The sequence below is a fragment of the Culicoides brevitarsis genome, chromosome 2 (assembly GCF_036172545.1).
Source record: "Culicoides brevitarsis isolate CSIRO-B50_1 chromosome 2, AGI_CSIRO_Cbre_v1, whole genome shotgun sequence".
NCBI lineage: Eukaryota > Metazoa > Arthropoda > Insecta > Diptera > Ceratopogonidae > Culicoides > Culicoides brevitarsis.
This window is the reverse complement of record NC_087086.1, coordinates 23973198-23993100: the sequence shown is the minus strand read 5'-3', so window position 1 is coordinate 23993100 and position 19903 is coordinate 23973198. Positions and strand designations below refer to the sequence as shown.

The following is a 19903-nucleotide window of genomic DNA, read 5'->3' as shown; positions in this document are numbered from 1 at the left end:
AAAACATAAATACTTACTTCGTGGAATCTTACACTGCCTGAAGCCTTTTGTTCGCCTATACTTTAATTCTAAAAACTTCCATTTTATATTTTTTAATTATGTATTATAATAATGATTAAAATTTATTTATTAACTTATCTTTAAATCTTCTTTAATTATGTTTATATATATTTTAATTTAATTAAATTTCTAGTTATTTATTTATTTATTCTTTTAACACTTATCACAATTCTGGTTTCATTTTATTTCTTGTTTTATTTTATTTATTTATTTATTTTTTTCATAAGGCACATTAACGATTTTCTTTCGCATACGATTCGATATTTGCATCTGAGCGTCCGCCAATCGAATTGCGAATAAAAGAAAATAACAAAAATAATGTTATTTTTGTTTAATATTCAGATATGCAACATACCAGTCAGCACACTTACCTCCTATCTTGATTATAATTTATTTTGATAAATCTCTCTGCTGGATTTCAACACTTTCATTATATAATACTATAATAAACATCTCGATATTTTGCTATGCACGTAGTAGTATACTTCTGATGAATATTGCTGGTATTTACAGTTAGCTACATATCGGCATTAATTAGAAGAGGAGGGAGAGAGAGAGAGAGAAATGAGTTAAATATAAATCAGATTCGTAAGTGGGTGGATAAATATGGTCGTTATTTCTGAATGGTAATTACCTGTGAATAGCCAATAAAGTTAGGACTGCACTCGGGATTAAATACATGAATTTAATTAAAATACAACTATGACAGGTATTAAAAGCTACAGATGTTGATGTGATTCCAGAATTTACTTTCCTTTTAGATATTGCGGCCGTATTGTCACCTGAAATCGAATAAATTAATGGACATGTGATTATTTGGACGGTTGTGAATGGCGCGGTAATTATGCGAAAGGAAATATCTTTTGTGTATCGCAAAATATAATTATTCAGTTAAAGTCGATACAAAAATTAAGAATGTTTTCGTTTTCAGAGTCATTAAAAAAATAAGTGAGAGGTTTCTTTCCCCGAAATTTTCAAGGAAATTTTACATTCTCGAGAATTTATTCGGACTTCAAGATTCATTGCTCTGTACTATTTATTAGTAACGAGGTACTTACGGACATCTTAGTCAATTTGAACTAAATTTTTAACATTTATTCCTATCAAATTATTAAACGACTCGTGAGACTCTCCTGAACATTTTAAAATTTTGAAATTTTTCAAGATTTACCGATTTTCCATGAATTTTCCGAGTTTTCCCGAAGTTTTCCACAAATTTTCATCGAAAACATTATCCAACGGATGAAACCTAATTTAAAATTCCAACGAATAATTTTTTTAAATATGCTGTCAAATCTGTCATTTGAAAAGAATTCGCCAAACCTGTTAATTCAAACAAAGTTAAATTGGCACACCACACAGACAGACGGACGACATCACGAGCACAATACCGCATTTTTTTCAAAAAAATTGAAATGCGGTAAAAATTTAATTGGAAAAAAACAAAAACATTTTTGATTATTGTATTGGCCTAATGAGTAATGTAAAATTAGGACATACTGCATTTTTGTCAATATAAATCTAACTGACATCTAAATGAACAGAAATAATTTATTTCTGTCAACTATAAAGAAAATAGAGCTAATAATTATTTAAACCTTTTTAATTTTTTGTTCAAAAGCTTTCAAATTGATTTCAAAAACGTAACAAAATACGTTTCCTCAATTCTCTGAATTTATTATAAAATGAAAAAAAAAACTTTTATTAAAATTACAACACTTTCATGCAAATTTGAATTATTCCCCAAATATTTATTTTACCCGCAAAATTGCTCTTCTTTTCGTAGAGCAATAGAGATATAGAGTAGTAAAAAAATTCAATGCCTCTTCTGTGTAATTTATTTTAATAAGATAAAAACTGATTTAAACTTTGCCATAAACGAACCAAGATAGATCTCCGTCATGATAACCGTAATTGTATTTACTTATTTCGGCCATAAATTTCATGATACTCGAATATTAATTTTCTCTGTTGACCTTTAATGAAATTTTGGCCGCGTTATCAAAGAAAAGCAAGACATGAATTTTCAATTAAAAAACCAAAAAAAAGAACCATATATCACAGCTTGCATTAAATTTCAAAAGGGAATCCATCAAAAGAAAAATTATTAATTAAACTTGTCGAACGAACCTAATTAAATACTTTTTATGACAACACAGAAAAATATTTTGTCCAAATATTTATTCAAGGAAAATTGATTTTATTTTATGCGATTTTGTACATTGATACATTTTTTGCATAAGTTCCTGATTGCATTGAGCCACATAGTTGTGCCCACATTGCACGCTCACATAGTTTTATCATGTTCAATTAAAATAAAATTCATTTTAATAACCGACACAGAAAGAATTTTTTAGTGGAAAAAGTTTTGTATAATAATATTTTTCGTAATTATTTCACATTGAAATGGCGAACATGGAGAAAGAGATTTACGTTTTCCTTTGAACTTTAGCATCAGAAAAAAAATATCCGACGGAAAAAATAACTTTTATCATTTAGCATGCGGTCACTATGGAGGAACGCAAAAGAGTTTTCTATCATCGAAACTTTTGGTACGTGGTATTATTTCAAACAGTTTTCAACAAGTTGAATTGGAAAACAAAAATTTTATTAGAGAGCCGAATAAATTTTCCGTTAGAGACAGGAACGACAAAGAATAAACAGTGAAAAAAAGTTTTTGTAATTGAAAGTCCTTCCAACGTTTGCACTCAACACTTGTCGTGAGTGGCGTTAGAGAGAGCAAAAAGCAATCATTTTGAATGAGTATGTAGTCATTGACTCAAGCAAAACAAAAATGCAATGTTCGGCAGTAAGAGTAGCAAAACCAGCGTTATTTCATTAAAACAAAAAAATATTTGGGGTAGCCGAAATATCAACTAACTATTATTGCTTCAAGGGAAAAAAGCAATTAATGGAAAAGTTTTACTTTGATTGTTTTCTCTGGTGGTTTGCTTTGCCGGAATTCAAATGATTGATATCGTGTTATGGAACTTTTCTGTATTTATCTAAGCCGAGGAACGAGTCGAGTTGAGATAAGGGATTTTCGGATTGAATGATAACCGAAATTCAAAAAGCGACGTTGCCAATGATTCGAATTCAATTTTCGGACTTCCGACCGTATGACAACCACTACACCCGCAAAACGTTTGAAAATTAGAATCATTCAATAAGTCACAGCCATTAGCTATCAACCACATTAAATTTGACTTGTCAAATGCTTTAAAACAACATTCGGTGATGTGGCTGCTTCCCTTTGTCGAGAGAAAATATTCTCAAATTTGTCTCATCAAAACACTCTCCCTCAAGCTATTTACAGGTCATATAATAGCATTTTGACAATGTGGTTAACATGAACTCTGATTTCATTTTCTATATTAGATTTTCGTTTGTCTTACTTGGCACGCGTGTAGTTGAAACAACAACCTTCGGATTTGAAAATGGGTTAATTTTACTCCTTATTTTTGAAAAGGGAATAGTTTAATAACCAGCGACAGTTATCGTCGCAAATACCTGTCGTCGATTGCAACTTGAGAGTGAAAGAAAAAGATGAACACGTTCTTGTAAAAATTATTGATAAAATGAACGATACGATAAATCCTTGCTAAGAACTTCCTGGTGCTTTTCTAAGTCATATCAAAAGTAATCCTTTTTTAGTAATTTCAACTTTAAAAGTAGTCAATTTTATCTAAAAATTGGTAATTTTTTTGAATTAGCTCTCTAGTTCATATTTGTACAATTTTTGTTACGGACTAAATAATTTACTGTAACGCCAGGGAGGTGGCTTTTAACAAACTAATTTGATGTACCATGTTGTCAGGCAAGATTTTAATTTAAAAACTGTTTTAATTAATGAGAGGAAAATCTCTACAAAAACCTCTAGGATCGATTCTTTGTGCAGCGGATCAAAATGTACAAAATGTGTTTTTAACGATATGCATCTCTATCGATTATCGATGTTTAATTATCATCCTGAAGAAAATTATGTTTTGATCATTTGTCTCCTTTTCCAAAATAAGGAATCTGTAAAGTGTTAGAATCATCCGCTTTCAATCCGTAGGGCATCGTCTTTTAAATCTACAACGTGTACATAATATTAATAAACATGCTTGTTATTAGTTCTTCAAAATGGATGTCATCTCTTTTGTGTGTGTGGTTGTTTCATCCCACAAAATATATTAAATTCTAATTCATGATGTCAAGAGTGGATGTCGACGACGACGACGACGACGATGGTGATGATGATGATGAAGGTAATGAAACCGATTTACGTTGGTTTCATATCTGTCTCTGAATTACCAGGAAGTCATGTACTCACCTTTCGAAACAAATACGTAGATACTAGCTGGTTCGGTATTGCTTGCTGAGCATGTGTAATTCCCGCTGTCGGTTATCTGGGGTTCCCGAATGATGAGACGGCTGTGGGTGCGGGGACCAGGTGTCGTTTCGATGGTGATGTCATGTCGCGAATCGTCATAATTAATCATGTGGTCGTTGCGTTGCCAAAAGACATATTGCGGTGGTGTGGGACTCTGTATCAAAGGAGATGAAAGAAAATTTTTCGTTTGATGTGTGAAAAATCATATTAGCAATTTAAAATTCTTAGAACCTACCTTTTCTATGATACAAACTAAATTAATTGTTGAACCCATGTCAACGTGCAGCTCACCGGAGCCCAAAATAAATGCTTCTGGCACAACAACCTGTAGATTCACGAAATGTGACATTATACCAGTTGCCGTTGATATCTGCAAACGAGAGAAAAATGAACATATTTTTGCATATATTACGCTAAAATGTTTCAAAAATGCTTTAATCCTTTTGCCATATATGCAACCAAAACAATTTAAAACACACAACATGACACGAACGTTACACAAAATGCGACAACCCGTTGACCTCCGCGCTCTGCCTCAAATCAATTTTGTTAATTAATATGCACGAATTGAAATATTTTTATGCAGTGAAGCTTTATATTTCATTTTGCTCATCGATGCGAACTCACCTAGTTTTTCTTTTCTTGTCAGAAAGTTTTAATCAATAAGTTTTTGGTAACAGTTATTGAATTACAAAATTTTATACGCCACAAGTTTGTCTATTAAAATAGGCACATAAGATATCAATTAAAATTGACTACAATAGAAGATTAATAAACTTTGAGGCTTGATCGAAATAAACATTTTAAAGAAAATCTAAAGACCCAGAAAAGAACTTTAAAAACAAAAACGGAATTTAAATGTAGATAAAACTCGACCTGATCGAAACCTTTCAACTCATCGCTCTTCCGAAGAGATCCTAAGAGTCGCATTGGTGTTTAATGATAAAAAGCAGAATTGATCGATTGTGTTTATTGAGATCTAATAGCTTTGAACACCAGATGTGAACTCTCGGTGGGAAAAATTACCTTTTTTTAAGGTCTCTTTTACAAGAGAAATTTCGAAATTTTTATTTTTTTAAAAAAACAAAAATAAAAAAAAATATTTTTCCAAATAAATAAAAATTTCGGAATTTCTTCTTAACTACATCTTTATTTAAGAATTTTTTTTTGCCACAAAATTTTTTTTGCATCTAAAAGTTAGTTTATCGTGTTCTATGATCAAAATCCCCACGATAAATTTGAGCGGATCCGTTAAAAAGATAGCAAGAACCTATATTTCTTTTGGTCCACTGTTTTTCACATCTTTTTCCTCATTTAAGAATTTTTTTTTGCCACAAAAAGAAAAAAATTTTTTTTGCATCTATAAAGTTAGTATTATGGCGTGTTCTATGATCAAAATTTTAAAAAATGTGAAAATTTTTATTTTTAATGCCTTAATTATACCACGAAAAAAAATTTTTCTTTTAAAACCAGTACATTACAAAACTGCGAAAAACCTAAAAATTAAAATGAACTGAGCGAAAAATATTGATCCGTTAAAAAGATAGCAAGGACCTATATTTGACTATTTTGGGAGCATTTTTATCATTTCAAACGCAAAGTGTTATATACCATTGGAAAGAGGACAAAATTTCTGACAAAATGACCTTTTTTGTTTTGATTTGGTCGAATTCTTGAGCCTTTATGCTTCAATAAGTGCGTTTTTTGACCATTTTTGGAGGTTTTCAAAGGCTGTCGACAAATTAAACTGGAAAATAATTGGTTTTAAAATGTTGCTGAGAAAATTTTGTATAAAAATGTAGAACATTGTTTGTAGATAAAAATTTGAAAAATGGAAGATATAGTGGATTTAAGTTCGATTAAAGTGCGAGTTCGATGACTTAAAACTAATTTTGTTTGTTTTTCGACTTAAGATCATTCTAAGAAGGTTATGAAGTATGACAAACTTTTGCGAAATTTTCTCAGTAACATTTTAAAACCAATTTTATCCCATTATGGCCCATTAAACTATCCGACAGCCTTTAAAAACCTCTAAAAATGGCCATAAAACGTACTTTTTGAACCATAGAAGTCCAAAAGCTTTACCAAATTTTGTTAAAAATGATCTCATTTGATCAGAAATTGTGTCCTTATTTTCAAGACCTTAAAAAAAGTAATTTCGTCCCTTTGGGCTGATTTTTTACAAACCGTTTTTCAGAAAGTAAGGATCATGCTCAAAAATTGCTTCGAGGTCAAAAAATGCCCTAATACATCAAACGCGCCTTAAATTAATGAATGTTGACTAAAGGAATCATGTTTTTAATCTTTGATTATTTTTACTTTTTCTCTGGTGTAAAACTTCTTTCTTTTCTACTTCCAATGATCATACCAACTTTCGGTTCTGATGCACCTTGTATATTTTTATCACAATGCATGTTCTCTTGCATGATCGACTTTGATTAAATTTAAATGAAATAAAAGTTTCAAGTGTCCTAGTTTCCGCAAAATTTTAAATAACTTTCAAACAAATTATGAAGATTGGATAAAGAAGACAAAAATACCGAAAGAAAGAGAAACACCTTTTCATTATAATTTTATGTATGTGTGTTATTCACATCTGAGCGAACTTGTTGTAGTTTGCTACTTTTGAAAATTAAAAGCATCCTCATGTCTCCTTTGTGGTAACAACTACATATAGTAGTACACAAAATATGAACATGAAGAAAATATTTTATATGAGTATAGTTTAGATTCCATTGTGTGTTTCTCATGTCTTACATCGCATATCGTCTCCATGTATATCAATTATTATTCGTCTTGTGTTTCTGACTCTGAAGTTTCTATTTCTTCCATAACTAGATTATTATTATATTATTTCTAAGTGACACACATAAAGCCTTCGGATTTGTTTTACCCAACGTATATAAATTGTCTTTTATTTTATTAAATGTGTATTTTATTTTGAGACGATGCCATCATCTTCGCATTTTTCAGATATAGAACTAACCTATCTTATAATGCTAGAAGGTATAACAACAACAACGGCATAATCACATGAGACAGATATTTGAGATAAAATATTTAATTTGAGCATAATCTGATTAAAGGCTGTTCGTCGGCAACGCTGACTTGAACTATCTTACGTACGTCTGTAAAGAGCAAAGCTGGATTTAGGTTATCGATTTTCGTCATATACTTTTAATTTTTATTATGAGTGTCTTTCAGGCAAGATTTTGAGATTTTTATTTTTCATTAAGAACAACTGCAAATATTGGCACAATCTTCTCATATTTTTTTTTCTTCGCTTCGGCATACTTAGCCTTATAGAAAGAGAAGAGTAGTCATTATGGAGTCTACAAAAGAAGGTCATGAAGAAATTTTTTTTTTCTTGAAAATAATTGACGATAATAGCGAATAAGAGCATTTTTCTACAATAATCCATTTGATCCTACCACATCAATAAATTTCATCATCAAATGCTTAAAGTACTTCAATAATTGATGAAATTTCTACATTATCCACTAACAGAAAACACTCACCAAAGTATGTGTGTGTGTGCGACTGTCCGAAATTTAATTAACCAAAATTGAATTAGACAAAGACAGACAGTTGGTAATACATCGCCTGTCACATAATAAATTTTCTCTTACGCTTGTGTGACTATTTCGGGGAAAGGTTTGCGGCGTGTTGGATAATTTAACACATTTGACGTGCGCCGTGTATGAAATAATAAGAGCTTTCCACTGCACACATACGTCTAAATGAGTTCTTAATAACGCAGGATTTGCCACAGACTAACAACATTAATATAATATAATACAATCCCACGCTTATAAAGTCTCTCTGCACTAAACCCAGTGTGCTAAGAACACCATTATAACGTGTGTTAGAACTAATTACTCTCTTCATCTTTCGTAGGTCTGCTATTTCAGCGGAGTCCTTACCTGGCACTCGTACAAGCCACTATCTCGTTGCTGGACAAATTTAATTTGCATTGTCCAAACATTTGAGCCAGGTGCGTGCAACACTGTGAAGCGCTCGTCATTCGTGTAGGTATGCGATCCGGATGACAAGATGTGCCAATCACGACGACGTATCCAGGATATTTGATTCTGCAAAGAAAAACAAGAAATTTTATTTAATTTAATTTAAATGAACCAAATAGAAAATGGAGACGACTGGTTGTTTATGAAGAAAGGTTAGTTTATTTAATCGTTGAACATTTATTTAATGTTGAATTTTTAGCGACAAAAATTCCGCGTCTTTGTAAACAGATAGATAAGGGAATGTATGTCAGAATATTACCTAGGATATGCCGAAACATAATTCAAGCGGAAAGCACGTGATGACAAAATAAAATTCTCATATTTTTTCAGTCTCATTTCAACGTTTTTTTACATTTCTATCGTCGTTGCACTTTTTTTTATAAATTTCGAAAAAAAATGTACTTCATGTAGGTACTTTGATGTCCGTCTGTTTTTTTAGATTCTTTGAAAATTTTCTTTGAAATTTTAAATTTTTAATTCTTTGTCTTTTAAACAGAATTTTAATCTAATTTTCATTGAGAGAGTTAATTTTAATTATTTTTTTCGTTTTTTCTTCCATCAGATTATGGGCAATTGTTATGGTAAAATTTTGTGATTTTCTAGTAATTTAAAAATTATTAAAATTTTATTTAAATTTCTTAAATTTGCAAGATTTTGGAACAAAATGAAAAAAGCATGCTAGTCATTTAACTCGGAGACTTTAATAGATTTTTTTTAATATTATCTTTGAAAATAATATTGCATGGAAGATGCTTCCGTAATAGTTTTGCATAAACACACACACACATGTAGAAATGCATTGCATCGTTTCATCTTCTTCTTTTTATTGTTACCTCTAATGCTGCATACAAGCTGATGCTGAGAAGAGCAACAAAATACTTTAAAAAGTTATTCAAATAATGTTCAAGCAATAATATTTTACATATATTTCTGTATCAGCATGTTGTAAAAATGTTGGTTTAGCGATGACACACGAAAAAAGCTTCCGCTATCACAACAACATACGAAACGAAGCTGGCACCCACGAGAATATTCCAGAAGCTGAGATAAATATGAACGGAAATTTTATTCGCTCATATAATAAGAGTTTTGAGCGCATTACGAAAAAAAAGATATTTAATTGTGGAAAAGGCGGACTGACATCCGGTAGAAAGCTGAAACGAATCTCTTGAACCAAACGCCTCATAAAATCGTTTACATAACACCCAAACACTATATGAAAAGCTGAAAGACAGGAACTTTATCCGGAAAAATGCACTCGCTCTACTTTACATTTGGAGCATGGAACTTGATATTAAAGGAGCAGGCGTACATATTTATACATATATACAAATTTAACAGATTTTGATGCAAATTTTTTTCTTTCAAAGGAAGGGGAGCAAAGGTTATATTGAAATAGATGGTGTACACTTGTAAAGGCAGATGTAATAATAAAAGAGAACATCTTGAGAGGATTTTCATAACACCTAAATATACATGCACACACACACATGAACTTTTATCCCATATTCCCTTATGAAATTTTTTATCAATTTTTATCGCATGTGTGCATTAATGTACACAAAAATATGGCTTCTGCTGAACTGCTTTTGGAAAATTTTCAATTTGTAACATTGTAATCTTTATTACGTACGTAACGCTAAATTCGTGTGTGAGCGACAAAATAATTTAAATTATTTGCTTAAATAATCATTTCTTGACAATATTTTTTCCTTATCGAGACAGTTATTGTCCATATCCGTGCACATGACATGGTGATGTGCTAGGTCAGTGGTTAAATTTTATGCCAGTGAATCATTTCGGGTGTTTGGTGAATGGAATTTTAATGGGATATGGTAAATGCTGTGATTGCAAACTTTTAAGTGGTTCGCTCAATTTGAAAGTTAAACAATTTTTATGGCTCCCAAAAAGGTTTTAGCTTAGCATAAAAGTCTTTGCTGAAAATGATTGTTTTTTTTTTCGTATAAAATATTTTTTGAAAACTTTTTTGTTTATAAATATTTCAGGGAGAAAATGTTAACTTTTATTACAGGTTGTGTGTTTTTTTTTAAGTTGAAGCTAGCAAAATAATATTTGAGTATATTTAGATGGAAAAAAAATAACTTTATGGTGTTTTTTCAGCTTTTCATAATAAATAAAAAAATATGAACATTTTACGTTCGTTGAATTACTCTTTCGACATCATAAAATTAAAGTTATCAATTTTCCGTATGTAATTAAAATTAATGTAAAAAAGGGAAAAAAACTTTAGAAAAAATCCTAAATAAATAAATCGGTTAATTAAAAAACACTAATTAAAGTATCAAAATGTTTTTGGTGTTTTTTGAGAAATTAATTATTTTTGAGTGAAATTTCAAATTTTGATATTACAAAATTTAGAAGAAATTTTATTAAAATAGTATTTAATTAAAAAAAATCTTAAACAAATTCATTTGAAAAATTAAAAAAAAAAATTAAAATTCGTTGCTCTTTACTCTTTACTTAAAACTTATATAAAAAGTAGCAAAAATGTCTAGTGATTTCACCTCTTAGTCAGAGGCTCTTACACTTTTTTCATTGTTTTGATTAACGTGTCTAGCTCGCGCGAAAAATTGATTCAACAAAAGTTAAGAAACCCATAAAATTAATTCAACTTCATCAACGTTTGACCTACGAATAAAATTGCACCATTCCAATTCTTGTCAACACTCATTTGTTTTTATTTTTTTTTCTTGTCTTATCTAAAGTGACTCCATGAAAGTACCTCCGAAATTGTAATAATCATTCAATCAGTCACTCATGCAACATCATACATAAAAAATGTAAGCTTATAAATCACACTTTAATATTCTTTCTTGACATCTTTCACGTAACACACACTATCCGTGCACACATGATAGCATGACAAGATACTATCAAACATAAAAAATCGACGTCGTCGTCGTCGTCGTTTTTTTCTGGTGCTCCGTCCTGCTAGTAGGTAACATAATACGTTCCAGGAAATATTTCCACTTATCATGCAAATGTACAATAAAATATTTGTGTTGTGATTAATAAACATGAATATTGACACGTAATAGTACCGTCGTAACGCTGAAGAAGATATTTGGAACGAAACTCATCAATTACGGACAGAAAACGAAAAAGTTTTTTCATTCAACTCTGCGGAAAATAATCATTCGAATCAATCTTTTTGATGTTCAGCCACCGCCGTTCCGTCTCTTCGGGGAACGAAATGTCGTTGCTCGATATGGTGGAACAAGAAAATAAATAATGAACCATCATTTGATATATTTTGTTAATTTTGTTTAACATTTGGCAGTTGTTTGTTTGTCTGTCTTTCTTCTCGTCGTGTCTTCTCTTCCTCTTTCTTCCGTTTTTTTTTCTTCGTACTTCATTTCTCTGATGTAATAATTTACGCCCTGATTATTAAATATTTTCTCTAGTTCATTTTTTACGGCAAGGCATTAACTCGGTGTGCTGCTCGTCTCTCTTTTCGCACAAGATATAAATCGTGTTGTGTTGATATAATTAAGATATAAAATATAATACACAATAATTTTAATGTTTTTTCACTCTGTGTGTTTGCCATTCCCCGAAGCAATTTTCAACTGTATTCTTGATATTTTTCCCCCATTCATTGCTCGGTGCTAGGCGGTAGCGGTAGATATATAACTTGTTACCAAGATATGAACATTTGCTGCTGGCTGGTGTGATTTTTACGTTATTCGCACAAAATGTGTGTACGAGGCATTTATTTCATTTTCATTTCTTATCTGTTCGTGCTAATCATTTTCTTTTACTTTTTTATTGTAAACGGTGTGCTGTTGTTGTTGCTGCTGTAAGCACAGGGCAATATTTATTTATTTCGGCTCATTTATCAAATTTGTCATCACGCGCGCTCCTTTCACATTATTGCATTGTTAGACCAAAATTTATTTATAGCTGAAGCGGATGCGGGCATTGTATTGATTTTATATTTATTTTACCTGAAAACCACACAGAAAGAGGGGAGAAAACATTATAAGGCGGTTTCGGGTGTACTTTTATATGGTCAATATGTTTGAAATAGGACAGAAAGTAGACTTTAATAACACTGCGGCAAAGGATGGAAAACCAGATGGAATATTTTGTGTAAGCCGATTTTTAGTGTTAAGTCATGAGACAACAAATGGGTTAAAGTTCCCCCAATTAATCATACCCACAGAATAGAGAAGAATCAGGTTGATTTTTTGCCAAAAAATGGCAAATAACAACCAGCGAGTTTTATATTTGGGCCTTTTTCAACTCTCAAGGTCCCTCGGAAGCCCTCCAAATTTTTTTTTAATAGGTTTCCAAGTTTTTGTTTCAAAAATAAAATATTTGTATTTAAAATTATTTTAATCAATTTACTAAAATTAACATTTTGGCACTTTTGTCTATTCCCTCAAAAAAGTATTGAGATTACTTTGAAGAGCTTTAACTTAAAAAAATTATTTACTGAAAATATTTCCTAGTCGAATTCTACTTGAAAAAAATCAGTAATGAAAACTTTGAGCCCTCTTGAATTTCAACTAAAGATTTTCAGGACAAAAATATTTATTTCTAATGAAAAACTACAAGGAAAAAGACAAAAAGGCAGAACGAACTACGGTTACGCTATCGAGATTCAGTCTTTTTTGGAATAACTTCCTTTGTGTATTTGACCTGTTTTGTTCACAATTTTCCGATTACACCACGATTATGGCAACTCATCAAAAAACCATAGACAGAAGTGCCTCGTGGGATTTCCACGTCAATCTGCATTGCGTCAAAGTTTGAAGAGTAATCAACATGACAAACACAATTGTGCATTAACATCCCTCATCATATCATAACACACGAAAAAAAACCAGCAAAGTCCCCACACACCATAACCTTGAGTCGCTCGTTTGGAACGATCATGTTCCCGATTCAATTTACTCCAAATGTCAAAACCTGTCATTCTATTATGAGAAGAAAAAATACTGTTTTTTTCATCAAAAAAATTGAATATTTTATAAGGCTTTTAACTCGATTTTAAATAACTTTTTTTTTGTTCTTAGCTGCTGCTGCATGACATGTTCAATCTAGAAAAAAGAAAGGGCACGAAACAAATCATGATTGTCGTCAACTGTTTATGTCACATGACGAGTAAGCAGAAATAAAAGAGACGAGTTAAAAAGCTGTTTGTATGCTAAGTAGGCATGAGCGCGCCTTTCTTCGCTCTCTTTTTTTTTGTTTCTTGCGGAAAACACGCGATCTTCACAGTAAAAACGTCTCGCACAAATAAATATAACAAAGGACGGACCAAAAATCAAGTCGAAACATGAAGAAAAAGCACCAAAAAGAATAATAAACCGTATCAGAGTGAATAAAAAAGCTTCACTTCAACGTTGACATATAAAATGATGACAATAAGACACACATAATCGTGAAAATAAACGACTGCTTGACTCTGTCAGTGCTGCGCGTCGTCATGTATAAGCTCATTATATACAACATAATGCGAATTTATGGAGTCCCTTAGTCGATGAATTTGCAGATAAAGACACAGAAAGAGACACGGAGAATTACAATCATTAAATCAGAAAACGCTTCCGCCTCTCGTTATTATCCTCTTAGAGAAATCGTGAAAATTTCCGTTTTTATCACTTGTACAATTTACGCAAATGCTGCTGCTCAAACAAGCCAATTTATATATTTCTTTCTTTTCTGTTTAATTAACGCTTTGTACAGCTTAACTTGGCATCTCTGTCGCTCTTCCTTCAATCTCTCTCGCCCGTTCTTTATCTCCTAGAAGTAAACAAGTCGAGCAAACATAAACAATGACACTTATCGCACCCATCTGACACATAAATCTGTTCTGTTAATTAACGCTCATCCTCACTTTGTTTGGTTTTCCATAATAATAACCAGGCGTCTCCATTTATTATTGACTCAAATGCAAAACAAAAGAAAAATGTTTTTTTTCTGTACTTACCCAATTCAGTCCAACTCGATCGGTGCCTGTTACTTTACACACGAGAAAACCTGTTGTACCCAGTTGTACTGTAACGTTCTCAGCTTTGACCTGAAATTAGATGCGTGTCAGATACAAGACGTGGACCATTAATCAATTAAATGTGTGTATGTGCGTACAGTCGGCAGATGACGGAAAAAGGGAAAGTAATGTGATTTTGGAACGTCATTCCGGAGAGTAGGGAGAAAATGGAGAAAGGCAAACAAACGAGAGAAAGAAAAAAATGAATAAATGACAAAATGTGTGCCTTCCCCAAAATGCTTGAAAAGATTTTGTAAAAAGAAAATTAATGACAGCAAAACGATGAACAAATATTTAATTTAAGCATGAAATTTGTTGAGACTTTAAATTGTTAAGCGTAATTTAAATACATTTGTTAAGCTTGAATTTGACTGGTCATACTGAAATTTCTTGAGGCACAAGTGTGCCAAATATGTTAATTTTAATGGAAAATAATTTTTAACCGCTAGATTTTTTTACCGTATTTCAAATTTACATGAAACAAAATTTAAAAGCATTTTTTGAAACGAACAGCTCAACCGCATTTCAAAATGTTTTAATTTTTACAATTTTCCAAAGAATGAGATTTTTAAGGTTTTTTTTTTTTAGAATTTCAGAGATTTTCCCAAAGTTTCTCACGATTTAAAAAAAAACTCAAAACGCAAAAATTCTTCGGATATAAAAAATCGAAGGTGTCTCATGTGCAACGTACAAAGCAAAAATTTGAAAAAAATCTCGAAAAAATTCTGGAAAATTGCAAATCAAAAAAAATCCATCTTGTTTCGCGTATTTTTTGAGAACATATTTTAAAGCATATGTAAAAGTTTCGATAGCACCTCCTTATCACCTAATTTTACGCATTTTCTTCTTGTGCTATTTTACCGACAGCTATGATAATAAAATTCCGATCCTCTCCACTTTTCCTTCCCTTAATAGACCATTAAATTTTTCTGTCGATTTCATCAATCTCTTATTTCCGCATCGACGATACTATTTGCTGTTACGCAACTACCCTGATCTTTATTTAACCCAAAAATTACAACTAAAACAAAAATGTTTCAAATAAAATAAAGAAATTTAAAATAAGCGAAAAAAAATAATAAAAATAGGTACCGAAAGCAAATTCGAGTAAAATGAATTGTAAACATTCTACGGTTTAATAGACGAGTAATTTAAATAGAAAAACAATTTCAATTATTTTCCTTTTCTATGAACTGTACTGCGATAAAGGGAAATTGTTGTCAATTTTATTTGATTTTTCTTTTTTTTCTTTAAATTGTTCCAAGTCGACAACGACCGACGACGAAAACGACGTTGCAACACAATAAAGGTTTAAGGAAATGAACCGAAAATTGTTTTAAATAGCATTCAAATTGAAATAAAAAACGCAAATAAAATGAATAATCCTTAAAACGAAAAGGAAAATCAATGAACGACTCGAACATAAAGCAAATAATATAAAACTTTTTTTTTGCCATGATGATGATGATGATGACGGCGGTGAAATGAAGGAAAAAGGGAAATAGATAGTAATTTGAGTCACGAATCAAATATAATAAAAGCAAAGGTAAATAAGTGCTTAAAAGTGGTTTCCTTTATGTTATATTTGAAAATGTTGAAATTCTGCACTTAAATAGCTCATAAACTTTATTTAATTGCGCGATTTCGCGTTTTACTGTGTTGACTAAAAGAAATCAAAATGTCGAATAAAATTAGTGCGATTTAAGTTTTTATCTTTATTAGATACTTTTTGTGTCTTGATTTTGAGCCGATTAAAGTTTTTTTTTCTGGAAAAAATTGAATTGCAAAATAAAAAGCCATTTTTATGTTTCGTCGACGTCTGGTGCATGAAAGAACATTTAATCTGAACTCAGTCAAGCAAGCAATACAATTTCGTTCAACTTTTAAAAGAAGATAAAATTAAATTGCATCATGATATAAAAGGATAAGAAGTGCATCGTAGTATCTCTTTGTTTGATAGCATAATGGATCGTTCGATGTTTCTCCTTCAAGGATCGCAGTGAATTGAAAGAATGGAAGAAAAGAAAACAAAAAAGGATGACAATATTTACCTCATTATCTTCTATCATCGAAGTATCGGTTGAATCGAGATTGTTATCTTCTTTTAAATTAGATATTTTCTGTTGGCCAGCTCTCTGCCATAACTTTTTCCAATCAGTGTCTTTCACGATGGATTTATTATCTGCAAATAGAAAGATTTCACTTTTAGTTGGTTATTGTAAATTTTTTTTTTCTGTAAAATATTGGATAGCTGTGAAAATCATGAAAACCTGGTTAAACATCGAATTACGGTATATTGACTGCGAAATATTTTATTAAAAAAATGTCAGTTGCCTTTTATGGTTTTTTTTTCAGAGTTGAAATACTGAAAAAATATTTCGTTAAAATTTTCACATTTTTTTTACTCTTACACGTTCATAAATGTCAAACGTTAAATATTGTTTCACCCACCGAATAAAAAACCATGAGCCCTAGTGGACTTCACTATAGGTCTTTTATTTCTACATTTTCCATTACGTGAGATGAGAAAATTTACTCGGACAAAAAATTGTTATCAAAATAGTGAATAAATTTTTTTTAATTTTCCACCAGGGACGAAAATTTGGCATGTTAAAATTTTTTAGGAATTGAAACGAAACCACTAAAAGATCCACCAAAAGAAAAAAAATATATCAAGTGAAACGTTCTCGGATCTTTAAAATAAGGTCTTTCAACTTTTCTAAAGAATATTTTTCAAATTTTAAAAGAAAAAAATTAAAAATTGTGAAAAATTTTCCCTATTTGAAAAAGTAAGTATCTTACGGCGACTTTCGATGGTTTTTCATTCTGTATGCACGTGACGAGATCGACATCTCTGAATTCATTGAATGCAAAGATCCAGCAAAAACTATAAATTCATCGCACATTCAATTTCTCGACGTCGGCTCTGTCATACCTTTCACAGAAGCACTAAAAATGTCACGAAATATCCCAAAATTTAATTAAGTCCACGTTTCCATTAATTTTCGTTTTTTTCTGTATATATTTATTTTTTTGCCACTCACAGTCGCCAACCAAATGACTACTGCATCATTGATATTTGCTTTATTTATACACATCTGTGAATTCCGCAGCGATGGAAATGTAACGAATGACTGCCAGTCGACGACCGCCCGCAGGCAAAACACGTGTAATGATATTAATTTCGAGTGCTTATGTGTGTGCATGCGTTTAGGAATAATTTGATCGGAAAATTATTTCTATTAGCCATCGTTTTGGGTTCACTTTGTGTGTCAATTGAATTTTCTGCGTAGCAAAATAAAATGTCGAGCGAGCGAGAATGGGAAAAATATCTGATGGAGACGGCTGTTCATCATGCATGACTATTTTTGTCGCAAACAGGTGTAAAAATTCACATGCGATGTTACATTTTCACGAATAATAATCAGAAAGTCGTGTTTTGTTCGCACTATCAGTTATTGTTGTGTTACGCCTGTTATTCATTTATTTATCGCCGTTAATATTAGATAAGGTTGCACGGGTTGCAGTGTTCCGAAGCACGACACACAACGAAAAAAAACATAATTCACTACAAATTCGATTCGATAAACATGCAATGAAAATATAATTTCACATGTTTAATTATTCATATTAAATTTTCATCTTTCGCTTGTTTCTCCTAGGCGGCAATGGCGGTGGGACTGTCGGCAGTAGCTTTTAATTTATTCAATTAAATTTTGTCATTTTGACCGACATGTGAAATGATGTCGGAATTCATAAAGGATGATGTTATGCGTATGGATAATAATAATTTTGCCAGCATTGCATTATAAATAACTAATTGGTCACAAAACATGCTCTTTTGAGAGGGGGAGATTTAATGCGATGCTTTTTCCCTCTTTTTTATTATTATTGAAAATTTATTTTATTCAAAATTTATCATCGCAGCATCATCAACTGATGAAATTCCAAAACCTCATTTGGAAAATAAATGGATAAAATAATGTTTAATTTATAACTTTTTAAAATCTCATTAATATTTATGAGATGAGAGAACGATTAAATTATTTTGTGTGGTGAAAGGTGATGAACGTTCGCTCGACACAAAATTATTTGACAATATTTTAATTTTGCGCAATTTGCAAAGGAAGTAAATAAAACTCGGCTGGAGGAAAATTTTTGCACATCGCGAAAAAACGTTTAAAATTCCATTATAAGAAGAAACCTATTCGGAATTAAGTTTGTCTTCCACTTTACATCCTCATTTATTTTTTTTTTTTGCTTGCATCTTCCTTAGTTTCTTACATTGTGTTTATTATTTACTTTGCTCGAAATTGCATGTTTAAGTGCATGCACAAAAATTTCCTTAAAGCCGCACGTAAAGCACGCTTGTCTGCATGTGTGTCCTACTTCCTTCCAACTTTCAACGTGTACCCGAGGAAAATCTTGAAATACAAATTTTCAGCAATTTTCATTAAAACAACAATAAACACATACGAAGGAATTGCACAACTTTTACCACGTTGCAACGTCAATTACAACAAGGAAACACCTCGTTAGTGTTGTTTTTCCACTTAAGTCTAAGCGTATTTTTAAGAGCTGCAATCGGACTCTTGAGGATTTCGTATTTTTTTAAGGAAACGCTTCAACTCACTTGAGGTTAAGAATTATTTAGAAGCATAAATTACGAGCGACAAGTTATTCATTGTGGGTGCAAGTGCATGCCTTGCATCTACTTTTGTTTAGTTTATGCAAATCGTTTTAAACTGTTTTAAATTTTGGTTTAAAGTGTTTCGGCAAAAATCTTCGTTTTACGAATAAGATAAACTTTTGATCGATTGAAACACTGTCGGAACAAAAAACATATCAAATTTCTACTTGGTCTAAGCAGTCATTTGTAAATTGGTAGAAAATTTTTGTTATTTCAAGTGACCTGCTTCGAAAATTTCCCATTTTGCAGAAGATGAATTCCACATCAAATGGATAGAGTTTAAAAATCATTTTTAATGATTTTGATGAAACCTACCCTACCGTATAAGCGAAAAACGTTTAAGGGAATTTTTTGATCTCTTTTAATGGATCAATTTGTTTCGTTATAAGGGATCAATCTGATCCGCTTTCGAGTTAGTTACCCGCAGATCCAAAAACTTGAATCCTTCAAGAGATCATTTTAATCCCCTAAGAGGTCAATATGATCCCTTAAGAGGTCAAACCAACCTCAAGGGATCATGTTGACCCCTTAAAGAGATGAAATTGACCTCTTGAAGGGATCAAATTGACTTCTTGAAAACTTGAAAGCGTGAAAAAGTGAAAAAAAAATTCACTTAAGAGATCATGTTGACCCTTCAGGATCAATCTGACCCGTTTTTCGCCTATAAAAGTGGGTTGCAGCAATTTCTTAGCTATGACTTCGCGAAAGAACGATAAAACCCTTTTTGTGGCCTT

At 31.4% G+C, this 19903-nt stretch overlaps 1 protein-coding gene across 1 annotated transcript; it reads right to left on the bottom strand.

Annotated features, from left to right (window-relative positions):
- Nucleotides 1–290: 290 nt before the first annotated feature.
- Nucleotides 291–17493, bottom strand: LOC134831873 (zwei Ig domain protein zig-8-like). The gene is made up of 9 exons (XM_063845701.1): nucleotides 17415–17493; nucleotides 16531–16661; nucleotides 14420–14509; nucleotides 8359–8526; nucleotides 4671–4805; nucleotides 4376–4589; nucleotides 695–842; nucleotides 432–577; nucleotides 291–330 (listed from the first exon to the last, which is right to left on the bottom strand). Exons 2-8 carry the CDS (start codon nucleotides 16546–16548, stop codon nucleotides 574–576), a joined length of 777 nt encoding a protein of 258 aa, XP_063701771.1. The 5' UTR covers nucleotides 16549–16661; nucleotides 17415–17493; the 3' UTR covers nucleotides 291–330; nucleotides 432–573.
- Nucleotides 17494–19903: the final 2410 nt, after the last annotated feature.